Below are 25657 nucleotides of genomic sequence, written 5' to 3'. Positions count from 1 at the left end.
ATTTTTTTTTTTTTTTCTTCTTCTCTTTCTTTCTAGATCTGTTTTAGAACCCCCATCTCCATTACCAATGATGATTCCAATCAATCTCTCTCTCTCTCTCTCTCTCTCTTCCCCTCCTCATCCACCTTCGAAAGCATCACCTTCATTGGTTGATGGGTCCCATCGGTTCCAGGGACTAGAAGTTCATTGGTTGCTTGGTTTTTATTTTTTAAATTAAATATAACTTAGTTAGTTTAATTCAACTTTATTAAAATTAAAAAAAAACTACATTGTTTTGAATCCAATTCACTAGGGTTCTCTCTTAAAATTGATAGAGGAGTGTTCATAAAAAGATTGAAAGTACTGCTACATATGTATATATATATACTAGACGGGACAAGGTTTAAGGGTACCGTTTTGATCCGTCAAAGCCCTTCCCATTGGACAAGTTCTGATCTTCTCTGATCATTTTACTTTGTTTTACTACATGCTACATGTTTTGGTTATATAACGTAACTATCCACATACTATATATGCAACCGAGTTAGGCTAAAGGTATCAATTACCTCGACTAATGCAAATAACTAGCTTCTTTTCTATATATGTTCATCATCTGGCATCTGTAAGTGAGGTTCGGGATCTCGACTTTTATCTTAATACCACAGCGCATATGTACGTAGGAAGATGTTTGCTGGTGGTGAGTTACCATCTTCTCTAATAACCCATCATTAATTTGTCCTCTCCCTGTTGATAACAGAAAATGAGTAAACAGAATCCACGCATCTCCAATTACAGGATAATTGGGATTATATTATAATGATGATAACATGATCATTTCACAATTGTACTATATATTAGTTAAATGGTGTCAATATGCAAGGCATGAATGAATGAATGGTCTGGATCAACAAGAACAGGGTTGGTCTGTTAATTCTTTTCATTTGAATATTCAAAGTCTGAAATCTGCATCTCTGCTGCAGTGAAGGTGATCATCCCCAGTTAATTAATAATATATATATCATATATTATTATTATTATTATATACATGGAACCCCACCTTCTTCACTAACTCCAGTCGTTGTCTTTTTCTGCTTCTCTCTCCAATAAGGTTAGCATTGCAATCCATATCTGCTTGTCCAAAACCCATATCACAGGTTTCCATATATGTATACATGTCCATGTTAATCTGTGCATTACTTTCAGTTTTTTTTATCACCGGTTTCATCAAACCCTTGCTACATGCATGTTTCAACTTTAATTATTGCCAAAACTAGTTGCTAGCTAGGATACATGTATCGATTCAACCTAGCTAGCTATATATATATATATGATTAATTCTAGCTAGGAAGAGACCTACACGTACGGTAATATATGATTAATTGAGGCGGTTCCAAGTAATTGTGATATTTCATTGAGGACTGCCACTAGCTAGGAATTTTTGTAAAAGCAACTTGTATTCATAATAATGCACAAAGAAGAGACCTACACCTACACGGTAATATATATATACACATACACAGAGCACAAAACCCATCAATATTATTTCTCTCGTCTCTGTCTACTGATATATCTTTTCGTCGCCCCCATGGTTTTTTACTCCAAATCTGAATTCTTGCAGGCAACTTTGCTTGATGATGATGATCATCATCCGCAGCTCTTCAAGCCAAATATTGGCGAAACATCAGGAGAGAGCGGCAACCAAATAGTCCATCGTTGCTTGCAAAACAATCCTCAGCGTCAACAATATATCAATCCTTCTGGGTTTTGCAATTCAAATTCTCCTGGCAAGTTGAGCTTCTCAGATGCGATGCGGTTCGTGGATTTTGGGCCTGAGGTGGCCTTGAATCAGACCAAGACCTCATCAGAGGAAGAAGCCGGGATTAATCCTGTCTTCTTCTTGAAGTTTCCAGTCTTAAATAATGATCATTATATGTTGCCGGAGGATGAGTCGTCTCTACTAATGGTTAGTCCTCATCAGCACGCAGTGGGCATTCTGGAAGGTGGCGGCGGAGAAGCCGGCAGGGTTTCAGGCTCTTGCCTTCCAGAGAGCAAGAGGAGAAGACCAAGAGCCATCAAGAAAAGCCAGGAAGTGGAAAGCCAGAGAATGACTCACATTGTAGTGGAGAGAAACAGAAGGAAGCAAATGAATGAGCATCTTCGCGTTCTTAGATCTCTCATGCCAGCCTCTTACGTCCAAAGGGTACGTATCAAATCAATCACTACACATTGCATCTTTCTTTGTTTTTCACATACAAATATAATCAAATATATGTGAGTTATTGCGTGTGTATATATGTCCGGTGGGTTTATTCAGTGTACAACAATAGGGTGTGCTTAGCTCATACATACTCGAAGCTATGGGTTCTCATCTACACCCGGGTGTATATATATGGAGAACCATATATATTCACATTGAAAATCCGCACGCACACACATACACATCACACATCACACATATACATACATATATATATATATATCAATGATAATGGATGTAATTGAGACTGACAGGGAGATCAAGCTTCGATAATTGGAGGAGCCATTGAGTTTGTGAGAGAACTAGAGCAACTCCTGCAATGCCTTGAGTCACGAAAGAGGAGGAGACTGTTGGGAGAAGCAGAAGCCCCAAAGCTTGCCATGCCAGAGACTCAGCCGCCATTGATCTACCAGCAGCCTGCTCTAGTACTTGAAGATCACGATGACGATCTGCTCAATAGGGATGCACTGGAGAGCAGCTGCAAGGGGGAGGAACATTCATCTGCAGCAGCAGCAGCAGCGGAGAGCAACTCGAGGTTGGCGGACGTGGAAGTGAAGATGTTGGGGTTGGATGCCGCCATGATCAACATCCTCTCCACTAGAAGACCCCGACAGCTTATTAACACCATTGCTGCTCTTGAACATCATTTGCACCTTATTATCCTCCACACCAGCATTACCACAATTGACCAAACTGTTATCTATTCTTTCAATGTCAAGGTACGTACGTATATATATATATATATATATGCCATATTGCAAGAACATATATACATATACATATATATATATATATATGTATCATCACCTGCGCTTATATACCAATCTTGGGTTACTAAAAGCTATGGTTTTATTAATTAATTCTTGTAGGTTGGTGGTGAAGTAAGGTTCACGGCGGAGGATATAGCAAGTTCAGTTCAACAGATATTCAGCTTCATCCATGTAAGCACCAGCAGCATATGATCCACATATGTATGCCCATTATACAATCCTCTTGCATGCTTATATATATATATATATATATTAATTGAAGACAGAAATAATTCTATCCATGCATGCTTATCCTCATTGTGGATATACTTATATCCTTTGTAAAACCATGCTGTTATATATTGCTCAGATAATTAACCAAACGTACCAATTAATTAATGTTATCTTTTGATGCGGGGGAGACGACAGGATCTCCGTGCAAATGGCGTCTTTGATTGAATTAAACAGAAAGAATTGATATTTAATTTGGGAGGTAAGTTGGTCAACATATATACGTGGACTATATATATATATATTGACCTGTCAGAAATAATTAATCATCAAACCTTAGGCGGTGTATATTGGACAGCACTACTGAGATGGCCGTTTATGGCCAGGCCATACCATGCTGAAATATAATATGCTGCAGTTTGGAATATTTGTCTCGGTAATTACCTTCAAACCCTAATGGTTAGCTCAATTTATTTTATTCAAAATAATTTAACCCATTAATTAGTATCAAAGAAAAAAATGTACGTTTTGGTGTATGTATATATATATATCATCAATTCAAATCATCATCCACACAATATATACAAGGATGCATGGCACATGGGGTGGACAAATAAACAATTTCCAATTGGTACGTCTATGCGTTGATTCGTCCCCTTTCATGTTTGCTCCTATAAAAACAATGGGACATCAAATTCTTTGGTTCTGGTTCTGGAGATTGGGAGGATGGCTAAATGCCTATTCGTTTTTAACATCATTACATTAAAATTAATTCTTTTAGAACCTTATCTTCCACGATAACATCATGCATCAATCTATAACTGAAGATGAAAGAGTAATGCCAAAAAAGTTAGAAGATTTTTCTAAGATTAGAAGTTCCATAAACATTAATCATTTTCCATGTAACATTAATTTCTTTTAAGCCCAGAAACTTCAACAATTTTCGTCCCTCAAATACATACACTGAAGGAGATTCATTTCTAGTCTCCTGGGTACGTGAGACAACAAGTTGGGTAGGAGCAAGTAGTGTATACCCTTTACAAAGAAAAGAAGGAAAAAAACAAAAAACATAATATGCTTAGCCAAAATTCTTGTGTAGTATTATGTGCGAATCTACAAAATAAGAAACCTAATTAAAAAGGGGCACACAAATCGTGTTGACTCTTCATCCCATCTCTCTCTTCCAAATAATCTAGCCGCTTGAGCAATCTGGTGAGGCTGCATGCTTTTATCCCAGATGGAGTTTGCATAAAAACTAAGAAACTACTACTGTATCAGCTGTCTACTTGGTATTGTGTGTAGGAACACTCAGGTAAAATTTAGTGTTCTTGAAGTCGTCCAGAAGAGGGTTGTATCCATCTTTGGTTCTAGTTTTTGACGGCAGACCAAACTCCTCCATGAATGAAGATGTATCAAGCTGCATCCAGTGCCAAACATCAGCTTAAAAGGCTAAAACTGGAATTTTCAATTACCTAAAACTAAAAGAAGACTCAAAAGGAGCACCAGATTGAATCCTTAAAGCTGGAAGCAAGACAGAAGTGAAGTGAAGGGAAGGGAAAGGAAAGGAAGGGAATCTCAGTTTTCTTTTCCACGGGATGCTTCTTGTTACTCTCATGTACTTATACAACATACATACGGTAGACAAGCATAAGCTGATAACAACACAAAACTCATCTTGAAGCATATCATCATATGCTCTAAGACAAGTACTTTATGCACAACTATGATATTCTACAAACAAATAGAATGGCGAGATATTCAACAAACAATGAGAATTGCATTTTTCAAACATTTAAAAGAATGCAACAAATTTACAGGGACTCGTGCAGGTAGTAAATGGATTTTTTTTACAGGTCAAATCTTCAATTTCCCACAATGCAATTATGGTCAGAAATTACCATAATAGTCCGCCTCTTTTTCCCTTGCTTTAATGATTTATCTCTCTGCAGTTTCAGCCACCCAGAGCAATAATGATCAATACGTTCTAATAGCCAAAAATCTGTTGGGAAAAAGATATCTGCATCACCCTGCAATAGAAAATAGTGAAAGTTATGTATCCTGCTTTGTTCATGTTAGGATGACAAACTCCTTAACTACAAAGTGGCCATTATGTAAAAGCACTCAATTCCATCTAGAAATTTACGCCAGTTGCGCAAAGTTGGCTTGATGAATCATTTTAACAGAACATGACCTCTTAGGTTCTATTTTTTTTTTTTTGCTGAGAAGTTTCTATTTTGTTTCCAGTTGTCATTAGTCATTGACAATTTCAAACTAAAGTAGATAGAAGTCTTGATATTAATATGAAATTAAGACTGCAATGCAACACATGATTTTTCCTCTTTTGGTCAATAGTGTCAAAGTTTGAAAATGTCATTGCTCAAATGATGATTCTTATCATGGGCATTATGGTTTTCAAATTCCTGGATTAGCTTGTGTTTGTCGTGAGAGTAGACATGCTTGTGTCAAAAAGCTGAAGAAAACTTACGTAGCTAGTGGCAGGCATTAAGAAGCTCAAAGACCACACTCAGAGGTTGGAAGAGAATGAAGCAAGGGAACCATGAGTGAGACTAAGTGCAGGATGATAATGCTATCCCTTTGGTTGACAGAGAGGATGTAAATGAAGTTAGCTCCATCCTGTCTACACCTGTAACCTGTGGAGTTGATTCCCTCCCACAATGGGTAATTGGCACCTCAAAAGGTTGCAAATGGGATGCAGGTTGCTGTCCAATCAGCACATGGTTTTAGAGAAAATACATCTTTTCTCTATAATAATCTCTCTATAAATGACTGGCTAGGGGCAGCACACCATTATTGATGCAAAGGGGAAGAGGGGCTGCTTCCGGCCTCTAATCCACAAGTCTCTGAGAGTCCCAAGTAGAATGAACTTGGTCATGCCAGCAACATCAAGGCACATGGAGGGTTGGTACAAGGATGAACTTGAACAAGGTCAGTGGTGGAGACTGCTATTGCTCTAGCCAAGGAAGGGCAGCACAGTCCCATGACTGAGCCAGTCTTTCTGAGGGGGACCTCAAGGAAGGAAGGGAGAGTGTTCTTGTGAATCACCTCAAGATGCTGGCTTTTTACTTTAGGCAAATAATTGCTAATTTAGCATCGTCATGTGGAGAGCCATGTGCCATGGCAAGGACTTCAGAACTATATAAAATTCTGAGCTTGCCACATGGAAGTGGTGGAATGTGCACCCACAAGTTGAAATTAGAAGTTAGAAATAAAAGGTGCATGCCCATATTTTAATAAGAAATGACATTTCAAGAATTTCAATGAAAAAAGGACGAGTTCAAACAAAATTAAGTTCTGAAACTAATTTATTCCTAGAAAGCACTCATATGTTGATATAATAGCTGCTAATCAAGTAACATATGAATTCACTGCCTCAAGTGTATTCAATATTATATTTATAGAACTACTATGCCTAGAACTTTAATTAAGTTGCTACTTCTAAATAATGACGAGCACGAAAAGAAAACAGCAAAAAATATACTGGATGTAAGTTATGGGTAGCAGGAGATAAGATAATATGTATCGTAGGACAAGCAACAAAATACCAATCACAAAATATGTGGATGTGGTTACAAATTAAAATGCTTTTACTGCACCACCCCGGATGGGTTTACTAAAATAATTGTCCCCTAGTGTCGGTTCATCTACTTTTACCTAAGGACAATGCGATAAACAGTCAGATGCTTTTTAACTACTTATTTTAGGTTTTATTAAATGGCATTCACAAACTAATGTTGAGCATCTTGTGCAAAAACCTAAGAGTTCTATGTATTGCTAGATGGTAAATTAAACTATTTATATACATGTTAGGTAGCAATAGTAAGGTTGCTCCTTTGTGATCAAAAGGTAAGGGGTTGTTCTTTTCATATTTCAGTTTTCAATTTTGAGTTTTGAATTCATTTTTAGTTTTGTGTTTTGAGTATCTGTTTTGACATTGCTGAAAATGCGTTCTTTTTTATTTGTAGCGTTTTTTGCGTTTTGAAAATTTTGAACGTATTTGTGATGAAAACAACCAAAATGACTTTTTTGTTATTTTAAGTTTTCTCTACAAATTTTTCCTTGTTTTCGAAAATGCGTTTTTGAAAATATGAAAGTAAACATGTTTTCACTGTTTTGGAAAACTAAAAATTGAAAACGGCTTGAAAACAATAAAGAGAATAGGAAGGGTTTGAGTTTTTTGGAAACAACCTTTTTGCACAAAAATAAGGGGAAGGCTGCATACGAATACGACCCTCTTGGAACTTGTGCAGTAGGAAAGCCCAAAAAAATAACAAATAAAAGAAAAAAAAAAACTCCTCTAAGACTATCGACATCTACTCACACATCTGAAATGCTTTGGGTGTTATATTTGTCTTTGAACAATTCGTTTGACTAAGGCTTTTTAAGAAATTCATTACATGATATAACCTCTCTCTCTCTCTCTTTCACACGGGCGCACACACCCCCTCACCAAAAAAAAAAAAACACACACACACATACACATTTAAAACATAGAAAGCATACAAAAAACTTGTGTGCACACACATACTGGGGATGCCATCACACCTTTGCATTTAGGTAACTGTTGTAGTCTGAAGTGCAGCCATCTTTCTGCAGGAGAAAAAAAAATGGTGAAGCATACATTAACTAGAGACTATTAATCTTTTTTTCCTGCTTGTCTAGAACTTAATAATGATAAATTAAACAGGATGTAAAGACAACAAAAAGAAAACAAGTAAAAAGATGACAACAGCGATTACAAGCTTTAATCCCACTAGATGAGTTGGCTACATGAATTCCAGGCCTCTAGCCATCTCTATACATGACCCTGTTCTCCCCCTCCCTCACACACATCTGCGACATGAATTCCAGACTTCTAGCCATCTCTATCAAGGATCATATTCCCTCCCTCCCAGACCCACCCACCTCAAATAGTTTAATAACAATGCATCATCCTCCCTCTCTCGCACACACCCAACCAACTCAAATCGGTTTAGAAGAATGCATTACTAGCTGCAAAATCACATCCATCCCATCAACCAAATAACAGATGATTTTGTACAACACATGGCATCCTGATAAAGAGAAAAACATCACTTGGAAGAGCGAAGTATACTACCTAATCTTCTGTTAATGGCAATTTCAGGATCATGGAGAAGGACTGTGATTTCAGAGATCTCACAAAAAATCCTTTGATATCAATCACTAAACTAAAGAAAGTAGCAAAAATCATAAGAGAAGCAAAGTGGTTGGGAAATAGTACGCCCGGTTCACTAGGTTCTACCACTGCAGGGCCCAATCATAGTCGAAAGAAGAGTTTTTTTTTTTTTTTTTTTGAGAAAAGGTCCCATCCACCACCACTCATCTGGACTAGCCACGCTGTCAAAAGCAGAGCCACAACAGGATAGAACATAAAGCCCCGATAATTTTATCATACAAAAAAGGAAGACGGGGATGGGGAGAGGTTTGTCACAGCTCCTTCCATAAGATTATGCTTTCAGCATCCTAGGCAGGGAAACCAAATACAATATACGGAACCCATTAATGCATAAGTAGAAAGTGAAAGGAAGAGAAAGTGAATTCATCAGCTTGACTTTGCTATAACAGCCATTTCCTTCCATCTTTACAGACTTTCCTCCAACTTTTATTAGTTTAGTTAGAACCCTGGCCGCCTTCAGAACACAGTTCACAATTTTCATACATGTCCTACAGGGTCAAAAACAATGTTATATGTTGGGCCTAGATATGGCCTAACAAACTTGAACATAGTTGGCCCTCTAAGAAGCACACAGTGCCTTGCTCATGTGAGAAATGTCTTGAATACCATCACCAGTCCAACAGTCCTTGACGCAAGTCAGGTACATGGCAAACTAATCCCATTATTTATTTATTTTTTTAGAAGATGAAATGTTACAGGTCAGGTACATGGCCATTGTTTAGACAACATGAAATGTTACAGGTTTGAAGAAGATGACCACTGATACACAGAAGTACTAAAATCATCTCTCTCTTTTTTTTAAAATAAAACAACACACCAAGCCTTATTTCCCACTAGGTGGGGCTGGGTAGATGATTCTAACTAGCCAATGATATCTATCAATGATCATATCTTCTGTAAGCCTGTTATAACCCTTGTCATGCCAAGAGTTCTCCAAGTTTTTCTTTTTTTAGGTCATCCTCTACCTCATTTTCTAACGGCTTCTTCCATCCATCTACCCTCTTCATAGGAGTATTTATTAGTCTTCATCATTTTAATTATGTCTCTGTCAGGACCCTACGATAGTTAGATGGTTAGTATGGATGGTTGTAATAGTAGACAGTAGGATTAACAGTTAGTTGGTTGTAACAATAGGCTGTTAAATCGCAATTAGGTGGTTTAGAGGAGCTATTAATATTGTTAAAGGAACAACCAATAGGCTGATTGTAGGCTGTGGTGGTAGCTATATTAAGCTACTAGGCTGTTGTTGTGGGGATATGGAAAATATGAATTGAAACATTTGTTCTCCTCTCTCCCAAACTATCTCTCTCCCTCTCGGACTTGTCCTCTCTTCCCTTCAGCCTCTCTTCCTATCTTTCCCTTATGATTCTCTCTAATTCTCCCTCTCTTCTCTTCCATTTTTCCCAATCTTTTTCCAATTCTTCCTACAATTGGCCCTAATTTCTCTGTTGAAACCCTAGGGTCACGACAGTCTCATGCATATTTTTCTTGATGGAAGCCACCCCAACTTTATTATAGATAATCTCATTTTTTATTTTTCTTGTATGACCATTAGCCACGCATCTTTTTTTTTTCAATGCCACTAAACAATGATTATGTGATGGTCACCTAACTGCTTTTCATCTATTAACAGATGGAGGACAATATAAGGATAGCATTGAATGGAAAACTAGAACTGCAAGGGCTGATTGATACAAAACTGAGGTTAAAGAGGAATGTTGAACAAACAACAGCATAAAAAGTAAATAACTTCGTGCCCTGGTGAGGAAACACAACATGATAGAATGTACCTTGGTTGACACCAATGGAGCTCTGTCACCGGGTATTTTCACATCAGGGAGGTAACTGAAATCTGAAGCAATCAAGGACATCTTTGGTAGGGCTCCGTGTAAAACTTCTAGAAGTTTCTGCAATTAAGGATGTGATGTTGTCATAAGTTAATGTGTATTACAAAATGAATCATTTCAACATCAAGTTTTAATGTTTTACCAAGCAACCAGTTGGCAGCCAACACCTTCTAGGCTTGGGAAAAACTTTGGCCCAAATATTTCTTGCTAGGGAGGTTCCCCTGCCTCCCTGAGTGTCCAAATCCATGATTTCCATACACTTTGTAATTAGTGGATCTTGTAGTGGCTTGTACAACTCAGAGGGTCCAGGCCTAATAAGAAACATAAATGATTATTCAATGTTCCCACAGGTAAAACTGCTATGCTGGAAAATATTTTGGGAAAGACTTGATTTCAACATATAATAGATTAAACATAATTAAAGAACAAAAGTTAGCTTTTGCATTGGTAGATCTTAGATGGTTTTAATTTCCACACAAGTCCTCCAGATCCATGCTCACTTCCCAAAATGACTCTTTGAAATCAAACAGAATCTGGCAATTGCAGCCTTACAGAAAAGGGTAGTCTTTCTATTGAAAACAATTGCTACACATACGAACTTAATTTTTCTTAGCTAAAAAAAGAAGAAGTTCAAAGCAGTAACTGACAGGTGATTAGAGCTGTTTTATAGGTCTTTTGTGTCCCTGCTTTCTGTTTGGGAAGAATGCAGAGTTTTTGGAGCCTGGGATTTTTTCGGATCATGCAGGACTGATTTTCTCTTGTGGGCTCTGGTAAACACAGTTTGCTACTTGTTAACTAGAGGTGTTCTTTTGGGATGCCAGGATGCTTTGTTGAATGTTACACCTGCAGCTATAATAAGGCACTGAGTATACCTGCAGGTATGTCATTCCATTGTTTGCTACGTATGACATGATTGATTACAGAAGTACCTGAAGACATTTTTGTTCACCTCAAGTATTGAATCATTTATCATTTATTCATTTGTGTCTTCCTTCCCATTTAGCTGACCCACGTAATGGGATTAAAGCTTGTGATTGTTGTTGTTATAGTTGTTGGTTTTGTAAGTAATTGGCAGTTGATCAATAATCCTAAGGAGTTTTCTCTGAAAGTCTCTAAAAAGTAATTCTTTTATTTTTAGTCACCGTCTAACAAAGGAATATTTATAGTCCTCCATTGAAACACCCAAAAAGACAACCTAGCCCAAAAAATTATAAAGAAACACCCAAAAAACACAGTAATAGGTGAATTTAAGCACATTGGTTTTTGACCTAGCCAACCAAATTCCACGTGTATTAACAAGTTGGAATGTTGCCATTCAAATTTTTTAAAAATTATTTGAACTCCCCCCCAAAAAAAGGGATGTTATCAAGACACATTGATACATGCACTGCAGCAAACAAAGATAGAAATAATAGTCTCATGTAGCTGCTTACCTGTCATGTCGCTTCTCAACCCACACTTCCATCCATGGTGAAATTTGATTTTCTGAATAGATAAGATCATGTGGAAGATTATCTAGTACCTACGCAAGATTTTGGTCAAACTAATCACTAATAGGGCACATGAAATGAAACTAATCAAAAACTGACTACAAAATATTGTTTGAACAAGTACATAGTTGTTGGCAGGGTTCCATATAAAACTTCTAAGCTCTCCCATTCCTCTTAAGAGAAACATTCTCAATCCTCTTCTTCTGGGTTGGCGAGCTTTTGTCTTGCTTTACAGAGTCCTAAGTAAACTTTCTCGATGTGCTTCCTTTCTAAGCCTATATATTTTCTTTATAAAAGGTTCCCCCCCCACCCCCCAACAAAGGAAAAAAAGCATTTTTTCATGAATAGTATTACCTTATGGGGACAAGAAAAGAAAATATATTGTAAAGCACATATCATGAGCCCAGGCACAACAGCAAAGCCACTAGTCCCCATAGCAAGGTTAACAGCATGATAACTTGTTACATCCTATATCGAGCGATAGGAAGAACCAGAACAACTTATCCTGATGGGCCTACGCGAACTTCCTAGAAGGTTACCCATCATTGAGCTACTATAGTTCAAACACACTTAATCCAGAAGTTCTTTGCCTACATTTAGCCCAAAAGGTATTCAGCTGGTATTGTTTTTTTCTTTATATATCCTCGATATATGCTACCCTACTCTGGGCTCTTGAAGTATTACATTCTCCTCCCCTTAAGCACATGATGTCCTTATCATGCGACCTTACAACTGGTCTCAGATCTTCTTCCTTTGGGGGTTGCCGTCCTAGAAGCCTGCCAAAAGCCGATCCTTGTACAAGCCCTCGAGTCTCGGTGCCACTCCCCGCCCTCATTGGACCGCCTTCACCAAGGGTCGGCTTTGATACCACCTGTAACATCCCGCATCGAGCAATAGAAAGGACCATAACAACTTATCCTGATGGGCTTATGCGAACTTCCCAAGGGTCACCCATTCTTGAGCTTCCCCAACTCAAGCATACTTAACCCCGGAATTCTTTGCCTACATTCAACCCAAAAGGTATCCACCTGGTGTTGTTTCCTTTCTTACTTATCCTCCATATATACTACCTTTCCCTGGGCTCTTGGGATATTACATAACTAGAAGTTAACTAGTCCTATTTAGCCATTAAATAAACACCATTATTAGGGGCTCAGCTCACAACAATTATAAAATTCAATATACAATGCAAGCACAACAATTATGAGATTTCATTAATAACTTTGCAAGCACCCATCAAGCCCTCATATATGTTCTTAAACCCATGTTTTCGCCAATAATAGAAAGGTTAACTCTGTATACATTCTCAACCCCATCAACATCCATGATTAATTGAGGTTAACACTAGTAAATGTTCTTTTTAGTCAAAGATACGGTTCCCTACTCGTTGAAATCCCACATACCTATCAAAATAATTTTAATTGCTAGAACCACTTTTGGGATTAGCAAAAAGGAAAATTATAATGAAAAAAATCTAAAGGGCATAACTCTATGCATGAAGTAAACAAAATATATATATATACACACACATTAAATCTCCTAAACAATACTTAGCTTTCCTATGAATCAATGTCGGCAAAAATTGACCTGCAGATTTGCTATTCATCCACAAATGAATAACATGAAAAAATGGTGAGTCAATCCAGTGAATGCCCAATTATTTTTTATATTTTAGGGGGCAATCATAAATTGGCTTCATGAAAGAGATAGACAAGCAAGATGAAACAGAGCCATTAGTAAAGAGAATACCTCCAGCATTATTACCCAGCAAGGTTGTTGATCCACATCTCCTGTTGCACCAGCAAAACTAGTAAGACAAATATTTCTTCTCTCTTTTCTTTTTTCTTTGTTTTTGGATATAAAAACAACTTCTAAGACAAACTTTGAAAGTTAAGCTAGCAATTGAAAATAAAAGATCAAGTTGCAGAACACAAGAAGAAGTGTTTTCTGACTACTGAAAGATAAATCAAACTTGCATTATGATGTGGACAAACTTTTTTATGGGGGAGAGAGCAAGTAACAAGACAGTAAATGAAGTTAATTGATGAGGAATAAATGAAATGATGTGCCATATGGTCAGCATTCTAAATTCTTTAATACTTGATATGTATAATCTATCCCCCCCCTCCACACACACACACACAAAAAAGTTGCATAAAGATAACCAATCATTATTTGGAGTACAGGCTATCTTGTTAAATACAGATATCCACTGAAATCCGAAAGCCAAAAGGGTCGTTGGTTAACAATGAGATTTGTGGTCAAAGGAAAAGACTGCTCACTGGTGACTTTGGATTTTGGACAAAACTAAGGGTGAATCTTTTGGCTGGTTGGCATAAAGTTAGTGGCAGTAGGAAGTATGGAATATTGTTCTGCTAGCCTCTTTCAGTATATATGAAGGGAAATCTTTCAAGATTATATAAAATTTCAAAGTAAATTTCTGAGTCTTATATTAGGTTCGGATGGGTTACAGGGAAAATTAACCCTTCCACTGAGGTTCTCAAGGAACTTTTAACAATAAAGACAACCCCACCTAGGCACTCTTGTATACCCACATACTGTATATTTCCACCTACATAATCATATCTCATACATACTTCAATTAAACACAACTTTTCTTCACACTGAAATACCTTTTAGCATCAAACAATATGTACATTACACTAGCCACTTTGTCTTCTTATTAAACAAAATGTTCATCCACTTTATATAATACTAAAACTAATCTTCATCATGTGGATATGGGCTAGCTTTGATTTTTAAAAAGACTTGTTAATTTGTTCTAAAACACTTTTTAAATATCATGGTTGATCAAGAAATCCACAGTTGAGAATCTAGGGTCCTTGCCTAGCATTGAAAATCCTTTGGTACAAAAAGTAATTATAAGCTAAGAAAAGAATGATTTTTATTTTCACCATAAATGAATAACATGACTCCTCTCTTCTTATAGATGGAGGATACAACAAATTAGGATACTCTAATTCTAAACTATAACCAATCAATCAATCAAAAATTTAGGCCATCAATCAAGGTATTGGAGCCAATACCCACAATCAAGGGATTGGAGCCAATCCCCACTAATCAAGGGATTTGTCTCCTTTCCATTTCAACACTCCCCCTCAAGCTAGCTTAAAGATATCTTCCATGGCAAACTTACTTACTAGATTTTCAAACTGTTTCTTATGTAACCCCTTTATGAGGACATCAGCAACTTGATAATCTATTGGAATGTAAGGCATACAGATTACCTCATTGTCTAGTTTCTCCTTAATAAAATGCTTATCCACCTCTACATATTCGTTATGTCATGGAGAACCGGATTGTGAGCAATGGAGATTGTAGCTTTGTTGTCACAGTAAACCTTTACTGATAAGGAAATAGAAACCTTCAAGTCCCTTAATAATCTTTTTATCCACATAACCTCACAAATCCTGTGGGTTACTAAACGAAATTTGGCTTCAGCACTATTTCTGGCTATTACATTATGTTTCTTGCTCCTCTAAGTGACAAGATTACCTCCCAAAAAGGTGGGATAGCCCGAAGTTGATCTTCTATCTGTAACGTTGCCTGCCTAATTTGCGACGGTATAGGCCTTTATGTGTAGGTGTCCTCATTTTTCAAAGAGCAATCCTTTTTCAGTTGTTCCCTTTAGGTACCTTAGGATTCTGGAGGCAACTTCAAAATGCTCTGAACATGGTGAATGCATAAATTAACTTACAACATTCACTACAAAAGCTATATCAGGTTGGGTGTGAGATAAATAGATAAGTCTACCCATAAGTCTTTAGTATTTCTCTCTATTTACCACATATTTGGCTTCGACAGGTTGAAGCTTCAAGTTGGGTTCTATGGTTGTTTCGGCTATGTTGCATCCAAGCATCCCTGTTTCATTAAGCAAATCCAAAACATATGTTGATTGACAAAAATTCCCTTCTTTGATCTTACAAATTCCATCCCAAGGAAGCACTTTAGGCCCCCAAAATCCTTGACCTCAAATTCATGAACTAGCTTTCTCTTAAGCTCTCCAATTTTTGCACTATCATCACCAATCATTATTATATCGTCCATATATACAATCAAAATAGTCGTTTTACCATCTCTAGAGTACTAGAAGAACATTGTGTGGTCAACTTGACTGAATGTAACCATAGCTCTTCACTGCCTTTCCAAACCTTTCAAACCATACTCTTGGTGACTGTTTCAAACAATATAAGGATTTTTTCAATCTGCACACCTTGTTGGCACCAAGATTCTTCTCAAATCCAGGTGAAAGATCCATGAACACTTCACTTCTTCCTCCAAATCTCCATTCAGAAAGGCGTTCCTTACATCAAGCTGGTGTAGAGGCCAATTGGAATTCATTGCTAGAGAAAGGAGTACTCGAATTGAGTTTGTCTTTGCAATTGGAGCGAAGGTCTCTTAATAGTCAATACCATAAGTTTGGGTGAACCCCTTGGCAACAAGTCTTGCCTTATACCTCTCTATGCTCCCATATGTCTTACATTTTACAGTGAATACCCATTTACAACCTCTAGTTCTCTTGCCTTTTGGTAGCTCCACAATCTCCCAAGTTTCGTTCTTTTTAAGAGATTTCTTCTCCTCCTTTATAGCTAATTTCCAATCTGGATTACCTAAGTCATCCTGAATAGTTCTTGGAACATGCAAGTTAGAAATATTTGAAAGAAATGCCTTGTGGTTATTGGACAATTCCTGGTATGACAGGTACTTGACAATAGGATGTTTAGTACAAGATTTGACTCCTTTTCTAGTGGCAATGGGGACATCAAGATTAGACAAATCAAATGAGGGAGAATTTGAAGGAGTAAGTTTAGAGATACCCTAAGTGGAAGGAGGACCATCATTCGAGGATGTCAACTGTTTAATTATTGGAGGGACATTCGGATCAATAGCATTTCTCAAAGATTTTCTTCTAGTATAAAACTGAATCTCAGGTTTCGGATTGCTTTGATCCGTTTGTAGTAATTCTCTCATTGGTTCCGACTCCATTATGCTTGGCACCTATGAACTATATGCATCCTATTCTTTATTATTTTGAGCACCAATTTCCTTAGATCGTTTATCAGAGTGGAGTGGAGTATCAATCATATCAAACATGTTTGGAAGAGGTTCAGAAATTTTCAAAAAATTATTTTCTTCTACATTATTATAAATTTTAAAAAAATCATCTTTTTCTACATTATTCTCCCCCTGAAGATGATTTTTGGTAAAATAGGGTTGATTCTTCGTGAAAGACACATCCATGGTTATGTGAGTTTTCTTTGTCAAAGGATTAAAGCACTTGTACTCTTTTTTTATTTGGAGCATAACCAACAAAAACACATTTTTCAGCTGTTGGATCCAATTTGGATCGAGAAATTTGTGGAATATAAATAAAGCAAGTGCATCCAAAATTTTTTAAAGGTAGCTCAGAGTACAACCGACATATAAGAAAAGTCATTTTTAAAGAATTCAAAGGTGTCTCAAAGTTTAAGACTTGAGTGGGCATTCTATTGATTAAATAGCAAGTAGTTAAAACAGCATCTCCCCAGAGGTATTTTAGGACATTCATAGAAAACATAATAGCCTTAGTTACCTCAAGTAAATGTCTATTTTTTCGTTCAGCTATGCCATTCTGCTGAGGAGTTTCACGACATGTTGATTGATGTAAAATACATTTTTCTTTCAAAAAGTCCCCTAAACATTCATTGAAGTACTCTGTTCCATTATTAGACTGAAGAATACAAATTTTTGTTTGAAATTAGGCTTCAATCATGTAAAAGAAATCTTTGAAAACTCTTGTCATTTTGGATTTCTTGGTAAGCAAGTAAACCCAACATAGTCTAGTATGATCATCGATAAAAGTTACAAATCATTTTCTGCCAGATAAAGTGGTTACCTTTGAGGGTCCCCAAACATTACTATAAATCAAATAAAATGGTTTTGAAGAACTATAAGGTTTGGAAACAAATTTAACACAGTGATCTTTAGACAAATGACAACTTTCACATTGAAACTTAGAACAATCCACTCCTTTAAACAATTTAGGATATAAGTGTCTTAAATAAGGAAAACTAGGATGACCTAGCCTGAGATGCCATTACATTATTGGATCAGAAACAGAAATTAAACTATTACCACTGAATTCGTGAGCTTTTTTATTACCAAAGAAATCCTTATTGAAGTAGTAAAGTCTATTTATCTCTCTAGTATTGCCAATTGTCTTCCCCAAGTTTTGGTCTTGAAATAGGCAATAACAATCAAAAAAGGTAATGCGGTAGTTAGAATCTTTTGAGAGTTTACTGACAGACAAAAAATTACAAGTTTAAGAACGTGAAGTATTGATTGAAGATCAATACTTTTAGAGATTTTATGAATCGAATAGATTGGACAAGCTAGTCATATGATCAGATGCCCCTGAATCAATGATCCATGAAGCAAATTTTAAGGAACTTGGGCTAAAGGAGTTCTACCTGAATGGGCCAAAGAACAATTAGGTGTACCAGGTAACATATTAGATTGTAACAGTTTCAAGATTTGATTGAACTGCTCTTTTTCGAAGGGTCATGTTTGTGGTTGCTGGACTGGAGTGACAGTAGATGCAACGTCAGACATGGTGGCTGAAGTGGCAGTAAGGACAACATCAGTTGAACAACTAGATCTGGGTATGTTAGTAGGTGAGGATTTCGCAGCCAACGACATCGGATTGGAGCAGTGACATCAATTGAGATTGATGTCGGTTGGTGTTGGGCGGCGCAACGTAAGGACAAACAATGGCCGGATCTGAGGAACGATGGTTGGATCTGAGGGATTAACGATCGAATCTGAGAAATGATGGTCGAAACTGAAGATTGACAACCGGATCTGAGAAAGACAATCATTCACCAACAACGGTCGCAGCGGAGACTGACGGTGTGTGAATTAGTTTGCCTAGAGTTAAGTCAAATATCCAAGTGAAGTAGTCAAGTGTCTCAAGCGGCTAAGTTAGATAGGAGATGGCCCAACTGTAAATTAGTTTAAGTTAGGGAGTTAAACCGGAATTATCTAATTCTCAATTAGTTGTATTGGGAAGTCCACCCCTATTATAAATGAGGGTAGGGGTGAGTTGTTTGATAGATGAAAATCTGTCTGTCGAGTGCATCTGTATTCTTTGAGAGGGCTAGATAATCGATAACACTTTGTAATCTTGGGAGAGAATTCAAGTGTGTATGTACTTGGGGAAGAAGGGATTGTTGTACTGATCAATTTCAAAATAATCAAAGACTGTTCTCAGGTGTTTCAAGGCTGGACGTAGGGTCATTCATGTTGAATGATCCGAACCAGGATAAAGATCTATCTTTATTGTGTGGTTTGCATTTCTTTTACTATTTTGTTCATTTGTTTCTGTTGATTGTCTTAATTATGTTTTTGAGTTTTTTAATCCATGAGTGAGTAAAGTGGTGAAAGGCTTAATTTCCTTCTAAAGAAATCTAATCCAATGAACCCTAGGGATAATATGGTGATTTGTTGTCGTCGAGCATCGGAGAACAGGAAGGCAAACGGTCAAGGTTGCAACGGCTATCTGTCGTGCGTGCCACCTGAGTTTAGCTGTCGTCGTCGTCGGATCTGCAAGTTGTCGTGGCTAAACCATTGCCTGCGGTAGCTCTGAAGTTGGAAGTTTGGTGGTTAGCGTGCCTAGGGTTTCACAGTGTAAGGGCTGCCTAGGGTTGAACAGTGGTTGTCAGCGTGCCTAGAGTTTGACAGCGTAAGGGCTGCCTAGGGTTTGATGGTGTAAGGGTGACTTCCCTGCTCTAATACCATATAAGCTAAGAGAAGAATGATTTATATTTTCACCATAAATGAATAACATGATTCCTCTCTTCTTATAGAGGGAGGAAACAACAAATTAGGATATTCTAATTCTAAACTATAATCAATCAAGCAAAAATTTAGGCCATCAATCAAGGGATTGGAGCCAATCCCCACTAATCAAGGGATTTGTCTCCTTTCCATTTCAACAGTAATCAGGTCATAAACTCCCATCACTTTACCCCTTTTTTGGAAGTATTTTATATTTCCCAAGAAATATAAACTTAAAGACTCCCAAGTCTTAATTCTCCAAAAGTACCATAGTATGATTTTTGAAGACTTCTAGTGAAGCTTTGTATAACTAAATCTGAAGCTCCCAAAATATGCTTCCAATTGTAGACCATGTTACAACGACAACAATCACAAGCCTAATTCCATTGGGTGGGGCTGGTTACATGAATTCTAGACCACCATCCATCTCTAATCCCTGGCCATTCCCAATTGCTAACCATGTTAAATAACAATTTTTTATTTTGTAGTTAATATTTTCTCATATATCTCAGGTTTCCATCTTTTTTTTTATTTTTTTTTTTATAATTGGAAGAGATCTCCTAGAACCAACTCACAGTTGCACTCTGACACATTTGAAGCGCTTTTCAAATTTAAAACACAAAGTGCTTTGGTCAGGTGAGTAAGCAAAATCTGTTCAACTCACAGATCAAGTCCAACAAAAGTGATAGTATAAGACCAGAAGCCTGTGTCTTTCTGAGGAACCATCTAACTTCAAATTAAAGCACAGATCTTTCACTCGTATATCAATGATACTGCATACTTATTATGCAGATCTAACAACATGAACAACACCAGTGATAAAGGCTACAGTAAAAGTACAAAAGAGATGGCAGCAAAGGGAAGAAAAAGCAGTGACTGTACAAATATGGCATGGATAATGTGGAAGCAACTATACGTTTTCATTGCCTTGGTCATCACTGATTTGGCAGCGCACATGGTCAAAATAAAAAATAAAGCATATATCTGGAATATATTTTAACATGCTTTGTTCTTCAATTCTGAAAGAATACAGAAGTAGGAATCAATACCCCATCCACTATGGTCAGCAGCATCACGACACTCTACTCTAAACTTTGCCAAGTGACTGCGAACTTCTCCAACAGTTTCTAATTGTTTCTTGGCCAGTGAAGAACTGATTTCCACTGAACTGCAGTGAAAGGAAAGTAATTCGCATCTTTAAAAAAACACGAACTTAAAAAGTAAAATTAGCTGGAACTTGATAAAATTCAGGCAACTTCTTCTATCCAGGTTGGAAAACACCAAAATGAGACCCAACCCCTCACCCCACCCCCAAAACTCCCCAAAAAAGACACTTTGAAGGAAAACTAGATCAAGGTATAATTAAAGAAATTCAGTATGTAAATAAGATATCATCTAAAAAAAATAGTTGAAACAATTTAAAACTTCAACTAGAAAATCTTTAAAATTCTCAAAAGCATGTTATGTTAATAATTTGTACTGGAAAAGCCAATTGTGATCCCAACTCTAAACGAGTGATACTTTTTTCTGACATAAGAAAATGAGAAATTGTGCTGTGGATTACTGAGTCAAAATTTGCTTATGGAACATTTGCAGACCAAGAACACATTCATCCCATTATTGATACAGAAACAAATATAGGGTTTCATGCATATCAATTTTGGAGAAATGGAACTGCTAGCACCTGCAAAGAGCATATCATCAAAAGCTTCTCCTTTTTCACATACACACAGAAGTCAAAATCACGGTTTTAAGTATCAAGTATTACAAGCCCAACAAAGCCTCTGAGTGAAGTACTTGGAAACATTTTGTTTTCTGATTAAAAAAGCTCAGTTATTTATAGGGCTATATACTTCACCAGTTAACTGGTGGACTCATCTTAAGCAAGAGTTTTAACATCAAAATTTTCATTTTCTATTCTAGCACGGCTTCAAAAGCATAGTTTTCTGTTTAATGAATCAATGCATGTATCCTCTATGTTTAATCACTGAGGCACCCTTTTTAATCAAAATACATGAGGAGAAGCCTTGGTAGCAACAATAAGATTGCTTCTATATGACCAGAAGGTCATGGGTTTGAACTGTGAAACAGCCTCTTTGCCAAGCATGAGTAAAGGTAGGTACAAAAATTATCATCTCCCAACCCTCACAAAGCAAGGAACCTCACACACTGCTTTTTTGCAATCAACATGCATAGAAGCAATTAATGTAAGGTAAGATGTGAATCATGATAGTGCAAGGAAAACAATATGCGCATACTTTTATGAGCATCCAAAATAAGTATAATGGTCCCAGGAGGAGAGAAATATAGAAGAATGATTCTTGATGTTAAAAGAACAGAAAAGAACATCTAGAAGTGTAGAAACAACCATAGTTTAACATAACAACTAAGATAAGTCCAATTGGGGAATGATACTAACACATAGCAAGAAAACAACAAAGCTTTGCAACTTTTATATTCTTTAGGCCTAGATATGTGCTGAAAGCCTGAAAATTAAAAAAAAAGAAAGAAAACTCATTAAAAGAGCATATAATTATACTTATTACACACTAAAGTTAATTGTCTGAAGCTAACAGTTTCATGATAACTAAAAGGTAATTCAGTACACATACGTGTAACTCATGTTATTGTAAACTCTCGTTGGTGCATTCAACATTATGAAATCCAATATTCCCTTTGCACAAGTTCCTGATCCAGCACCAATTTCATATATCTGAAAGCAGATGATAAGAAAAAATAAATAAATACATAAAAAAATAATGGGAAATTCACGAACTGCAATACAAGTGCTATGGAGAAGTGAGCAAATACAAAAATGTAAAACGATTCAAGACATGACATGAGATACAAGTTTTGAAAAAACAAGAGAACATTCAAATAAAGCATTTCAATTTAAATCATGAGTTCAATTATAAACTTAATTGGCTGAAAAACAAGGTACAGGGTACAGAGATGGATATCAAGGATAGCTATTGGCATATAGCAGTGATGAGTTTCTAAAAAGGAAACAGAATATCATTTACTATAACAAATCCACACAGAGTAATATCATTACAGTTTAAAAAGACAAGATGACTCTCTTTTCTTGATTATTAAAAGATGTACCCTTTGATGACCATTATCAAAGGGAAAAAGAAAGCTGTACCTTTTAAAGAAAAATTATGACATCTTTAGGGATGGGAAAAATAAGTAAAGAAATACTTCTAATATATCAAAACAGTGCTTCACTCTTCACTGGGGCTTCACAAAACCTGGAAATGAACACTACATTATGGTATATATTGGTAAACAGCAGGTAATATAAAAAAGGTGGTTGAAGAACAGAAATGATCAACAATTTCTAATCATTTACAAATGAAAAAAGATCAAGTTTATAGTCCTTGACACTATAAGTTACTGGCACTGCCATGCAATTGCAAAGCTCAAGCTGCCAGTTTGAAAGCTCAGGTCCTAGTTGAGCTTTAAATTGAATCTAGGCAGTTAAGACATGTGCCCCCTCATAAAAACGAAAAAGTTCAAGTCCTAGTTGAGTTTCAAGTTGTTTTTAAACATGTGTTCTTTGTGTGTTGAATCTCTAGCTCTAAAAGATAACAAAAACCAAAACTTAAGGCCACATACCCTGACATGTCAGAGAGCACCTGACAAGCAGGAGTTCAATCACGTGAAAAACATGAGGAGGCATGTTTTTTTGAAGTGTCCCATCTTTCGGGGACCATTTCCAAGTTAACAACTTCAGCTACATGACAGATATCAACTATCAATAGTATGAAATGGAAATCTGGCAGCTGAAGTTTATAAAAGATCAGAGAAAGTAAACAGAAAAAGGAAGATGGATTTGGAAAATAACCATAGTTACTATGCATCACATTTTGATATCCACCGCAATTCAAGGTTTCAAGGAAAAGTTTTATCAGATCCCGGCACTTTACTCTTAGTATCTTACCCTTTATTCCTTCATTTATTTAAACTCAAAAACCAAAAGGAAAATTAGTGCAAAAATTCTTCACTTAAGCTTGCCATTGATATCTACCATCTAGTCCTTAGTAAAACATTGCGATAATAAGAATGCGCCTAAATAATATGGCCAGCTTTAAAAATCTATCAAATATTAGCATTATATTATGTCACTAGGATTGCTATGGATTAGTCCTGCAATGCAACATCCAGCCAGACACGTTTTTTGATTGTTAAGAAGTTAAAGCGCGAAGATTTCAACAGAATCAAAGCAGCATAATTTTTAGACAGATCAAGAAATAGAGGAACTTACTTTTAATGGAACGGAAAGGTTAGCAGTTCGCATTATGGCTTCAGCAATCGCATGGGCATACCAAGGCTACAAGGAACAAATTTTCATAACATGAAAAAGAAAACACAAAGGAAGTACAAAAAGGAAAGAATACAACAACAACATCAAGCCTTAATCCTAGGTGGGGTTGGCTATACGAATAGGAAAGAATTAGTGAACAAAATAAAATACAATTGGACCCAGCTGATGCGCCTAATTTAAACTCTTGACCTCCAAGTCAAAAAGGAGCAAACCATATTTATCAAAGGAAAAGGAAAGAAAGGAAGAAATAAAAAGAAGGTAGCAAGCAACCAGTATGTAATAACAAGTGTATTACCTTGAAAAGCTCCACGGGAGTGAACCAGGACATGTCATTCTGCTTGTAAATATTATCCAATTGTTGCATATAAGCTTTCCTCCCTGTAATACTCAGCAGCTTGGTGTTTGATATATGAATAGGGCAAGTTCCAATAAAAATGTCATTGTAATATAATTTAATACTTCTAATCTCTTTTACTTTAGAGGAAAGCAAAAATGCACAGCAGGCATGAACAAGAAAAGTTTATGTAACATGTAAACAAGTTAACAAGAATACAAAGACAAGGATCAACGAGAATAGTTGTCTACTGCAATGGTTTCCTGGCAGATGCCATGGCAACTACGAAACACACATATTGACATAACTCATGAGAAATAGATGAAACATGATATGAATACAAGGACAAGGAAACTTTTTTACACTCAACAAATTAAGAAGGTGGAAGAAGAAAGAAGTGAACGTGCAAGTATTTACACGTATATATTATTTGTTAAGAAGTTAGCGTCAACAAATGTTGTTTGGGAGAATAAATATTATTTACTAAAAAATATTACTATAATAATGTGGTTTGCACTTCGGCTGAGGCCAGGAAAGATAAATACATCTTTTAGATTTTTTTTTTCTTTTGCTAAGAGCATTTTTTCTCACTTGTTACAAATGATATTGTGAAAAAGATCATCAATTTGCAACAAAAACATAACTTCAATACACATTTCAGTCCACTGCAAATAACTCATCTTCGTTTGGCACAGCAAGTAACTCAGACCAACATAAATCACGAAGCCAACATAAATCACGAAGCCCTGTAGAGCCGTAAGTAGAGAAATGCAGAGAGAATAAGAGAGGGAGAGACGGGCATGGATACCTTCAAGCAGATTGAACTTGATACTTTTATCAAGCACTCCAACTGAGCCTGATCTTTGAGAGAAGTAACCGTGATTGGGATCGTATAATGCAGAACGTACAAAATCTCTTACCTGCAGCAAGTAAAGAGAGAAGCGTTCAGACCATTCCGATCATTTGAAATGCAGAATAATTCAATGACAAAATTCGTAAGAATTAGAGGGAGAGTTACAAGAATAGGGTTATCGCCAACAATGTGCGTGGAGAAGCAAGCAGCAGATGACGGATGAGGGAAGGATTCACAACAACTCCCTGCAGGCAATCTCAGTTGTAAAGACAGAGAAATCAAACGGAAATACATACATATGCATATATGGACACACGTACATACATACATGTAGAGAGAGAGAGAGAGAGAGAGAGAGTACCTTTGACTATGAGTACGCGGAAGCGAAAAGTAAGAATTTTAGGGGAGGCAGAGCGAAACGCCATGCTCTGAGACTGAGAGCTCCGGAGAGAGAGAGGGGGGGGGGGGGGGGGGGGGGGGATGCAGGGGTTTGTGAGGCTGCGGGCCCGTTAGGTTTTATGGGCTTTATAGTTGAAAAT

At 36.8% G+C, this 25657-nt stretch overlaps 2 protein-coding genes across 2 annotated transcripts; one reads left to right on the top strand and one right to left on the bottom strand.

The window, feature by feature from the left end:
• Positions 1 to 1535: 1535 nt before the first annotated feature.
• LOC127800378 (transcription factor FAMA) lies at positions 1536 to 11233 on the top strand. Its single transcript, XM_052334960.1, has 4 exons — positions 1536 to 2179; positions 2491 to 2955; positions 3106 to 3177; positions 11100 to 11233. Exons 1-4 carry the CDS (start codon positions 1565 to 1567, stop codon positions 11142 to 11144), a joined length of 1197 nt encoding a protein of 398 aa, XP_052190920.1. The 5' UTR covers positions 1536 to 1564; the 3' UTR covers positions 11145 to 11233.
• LOC127800377 (uncharacterized) lies at positions 4099 to 25581 on the bottom strand. Its single transcript, XM_052334959.1, has 14 exons — positions 25480 to 25581; positions 25284 to 25363; positions 25074 to 25185; positions 24227 to 24309; positions 23872 to 23937; positions 22217 to 22317; positions 20654 to 20772; positions 13518 to 13558; positions 11712 to 11800; positions 10421 to 10589; positions 10222 to 10338; positions 7780 to 7824; positions 5115 to 5243; positions 4099 to 4633 (listed from the first exon to the last, which is right to left on the bottom strand). Exons 1-14 carry the CDS (start codon positions 25541 to 25543, stop codon positions 4499 to 4501), a joined length of 1350 nt encoding a protein of 449 aa, XP_052190919.1. The 5' UTR covers positions 25544 to 25581; the 3' UTR covers positions 4099 to 4498.
• Positions 25582 to 25657: the final 76 nt, after the last annotated feature.

This window comes from Diospyros lotus, chromosome 4 (genome assembly GCF_014633365.1).
Source record: "Diospyros lotus cultivar Yz01 chromosome 4, ASM1463336v1, whole genome shotgun sequence".
In the NCBI taxonomy this organism is placed as follows: domain Eukaryota; kingdom Viridiplantae; phylum Streptophyta; class Magnoliopsida; order Ericales; family Ebenaceae; genus Diospyros; species Diospyros lotus.
Note: the sequence above shows the minus strand (reverse complement) of the source record. Positions and strands in the feature narration are given on the sequence as shown.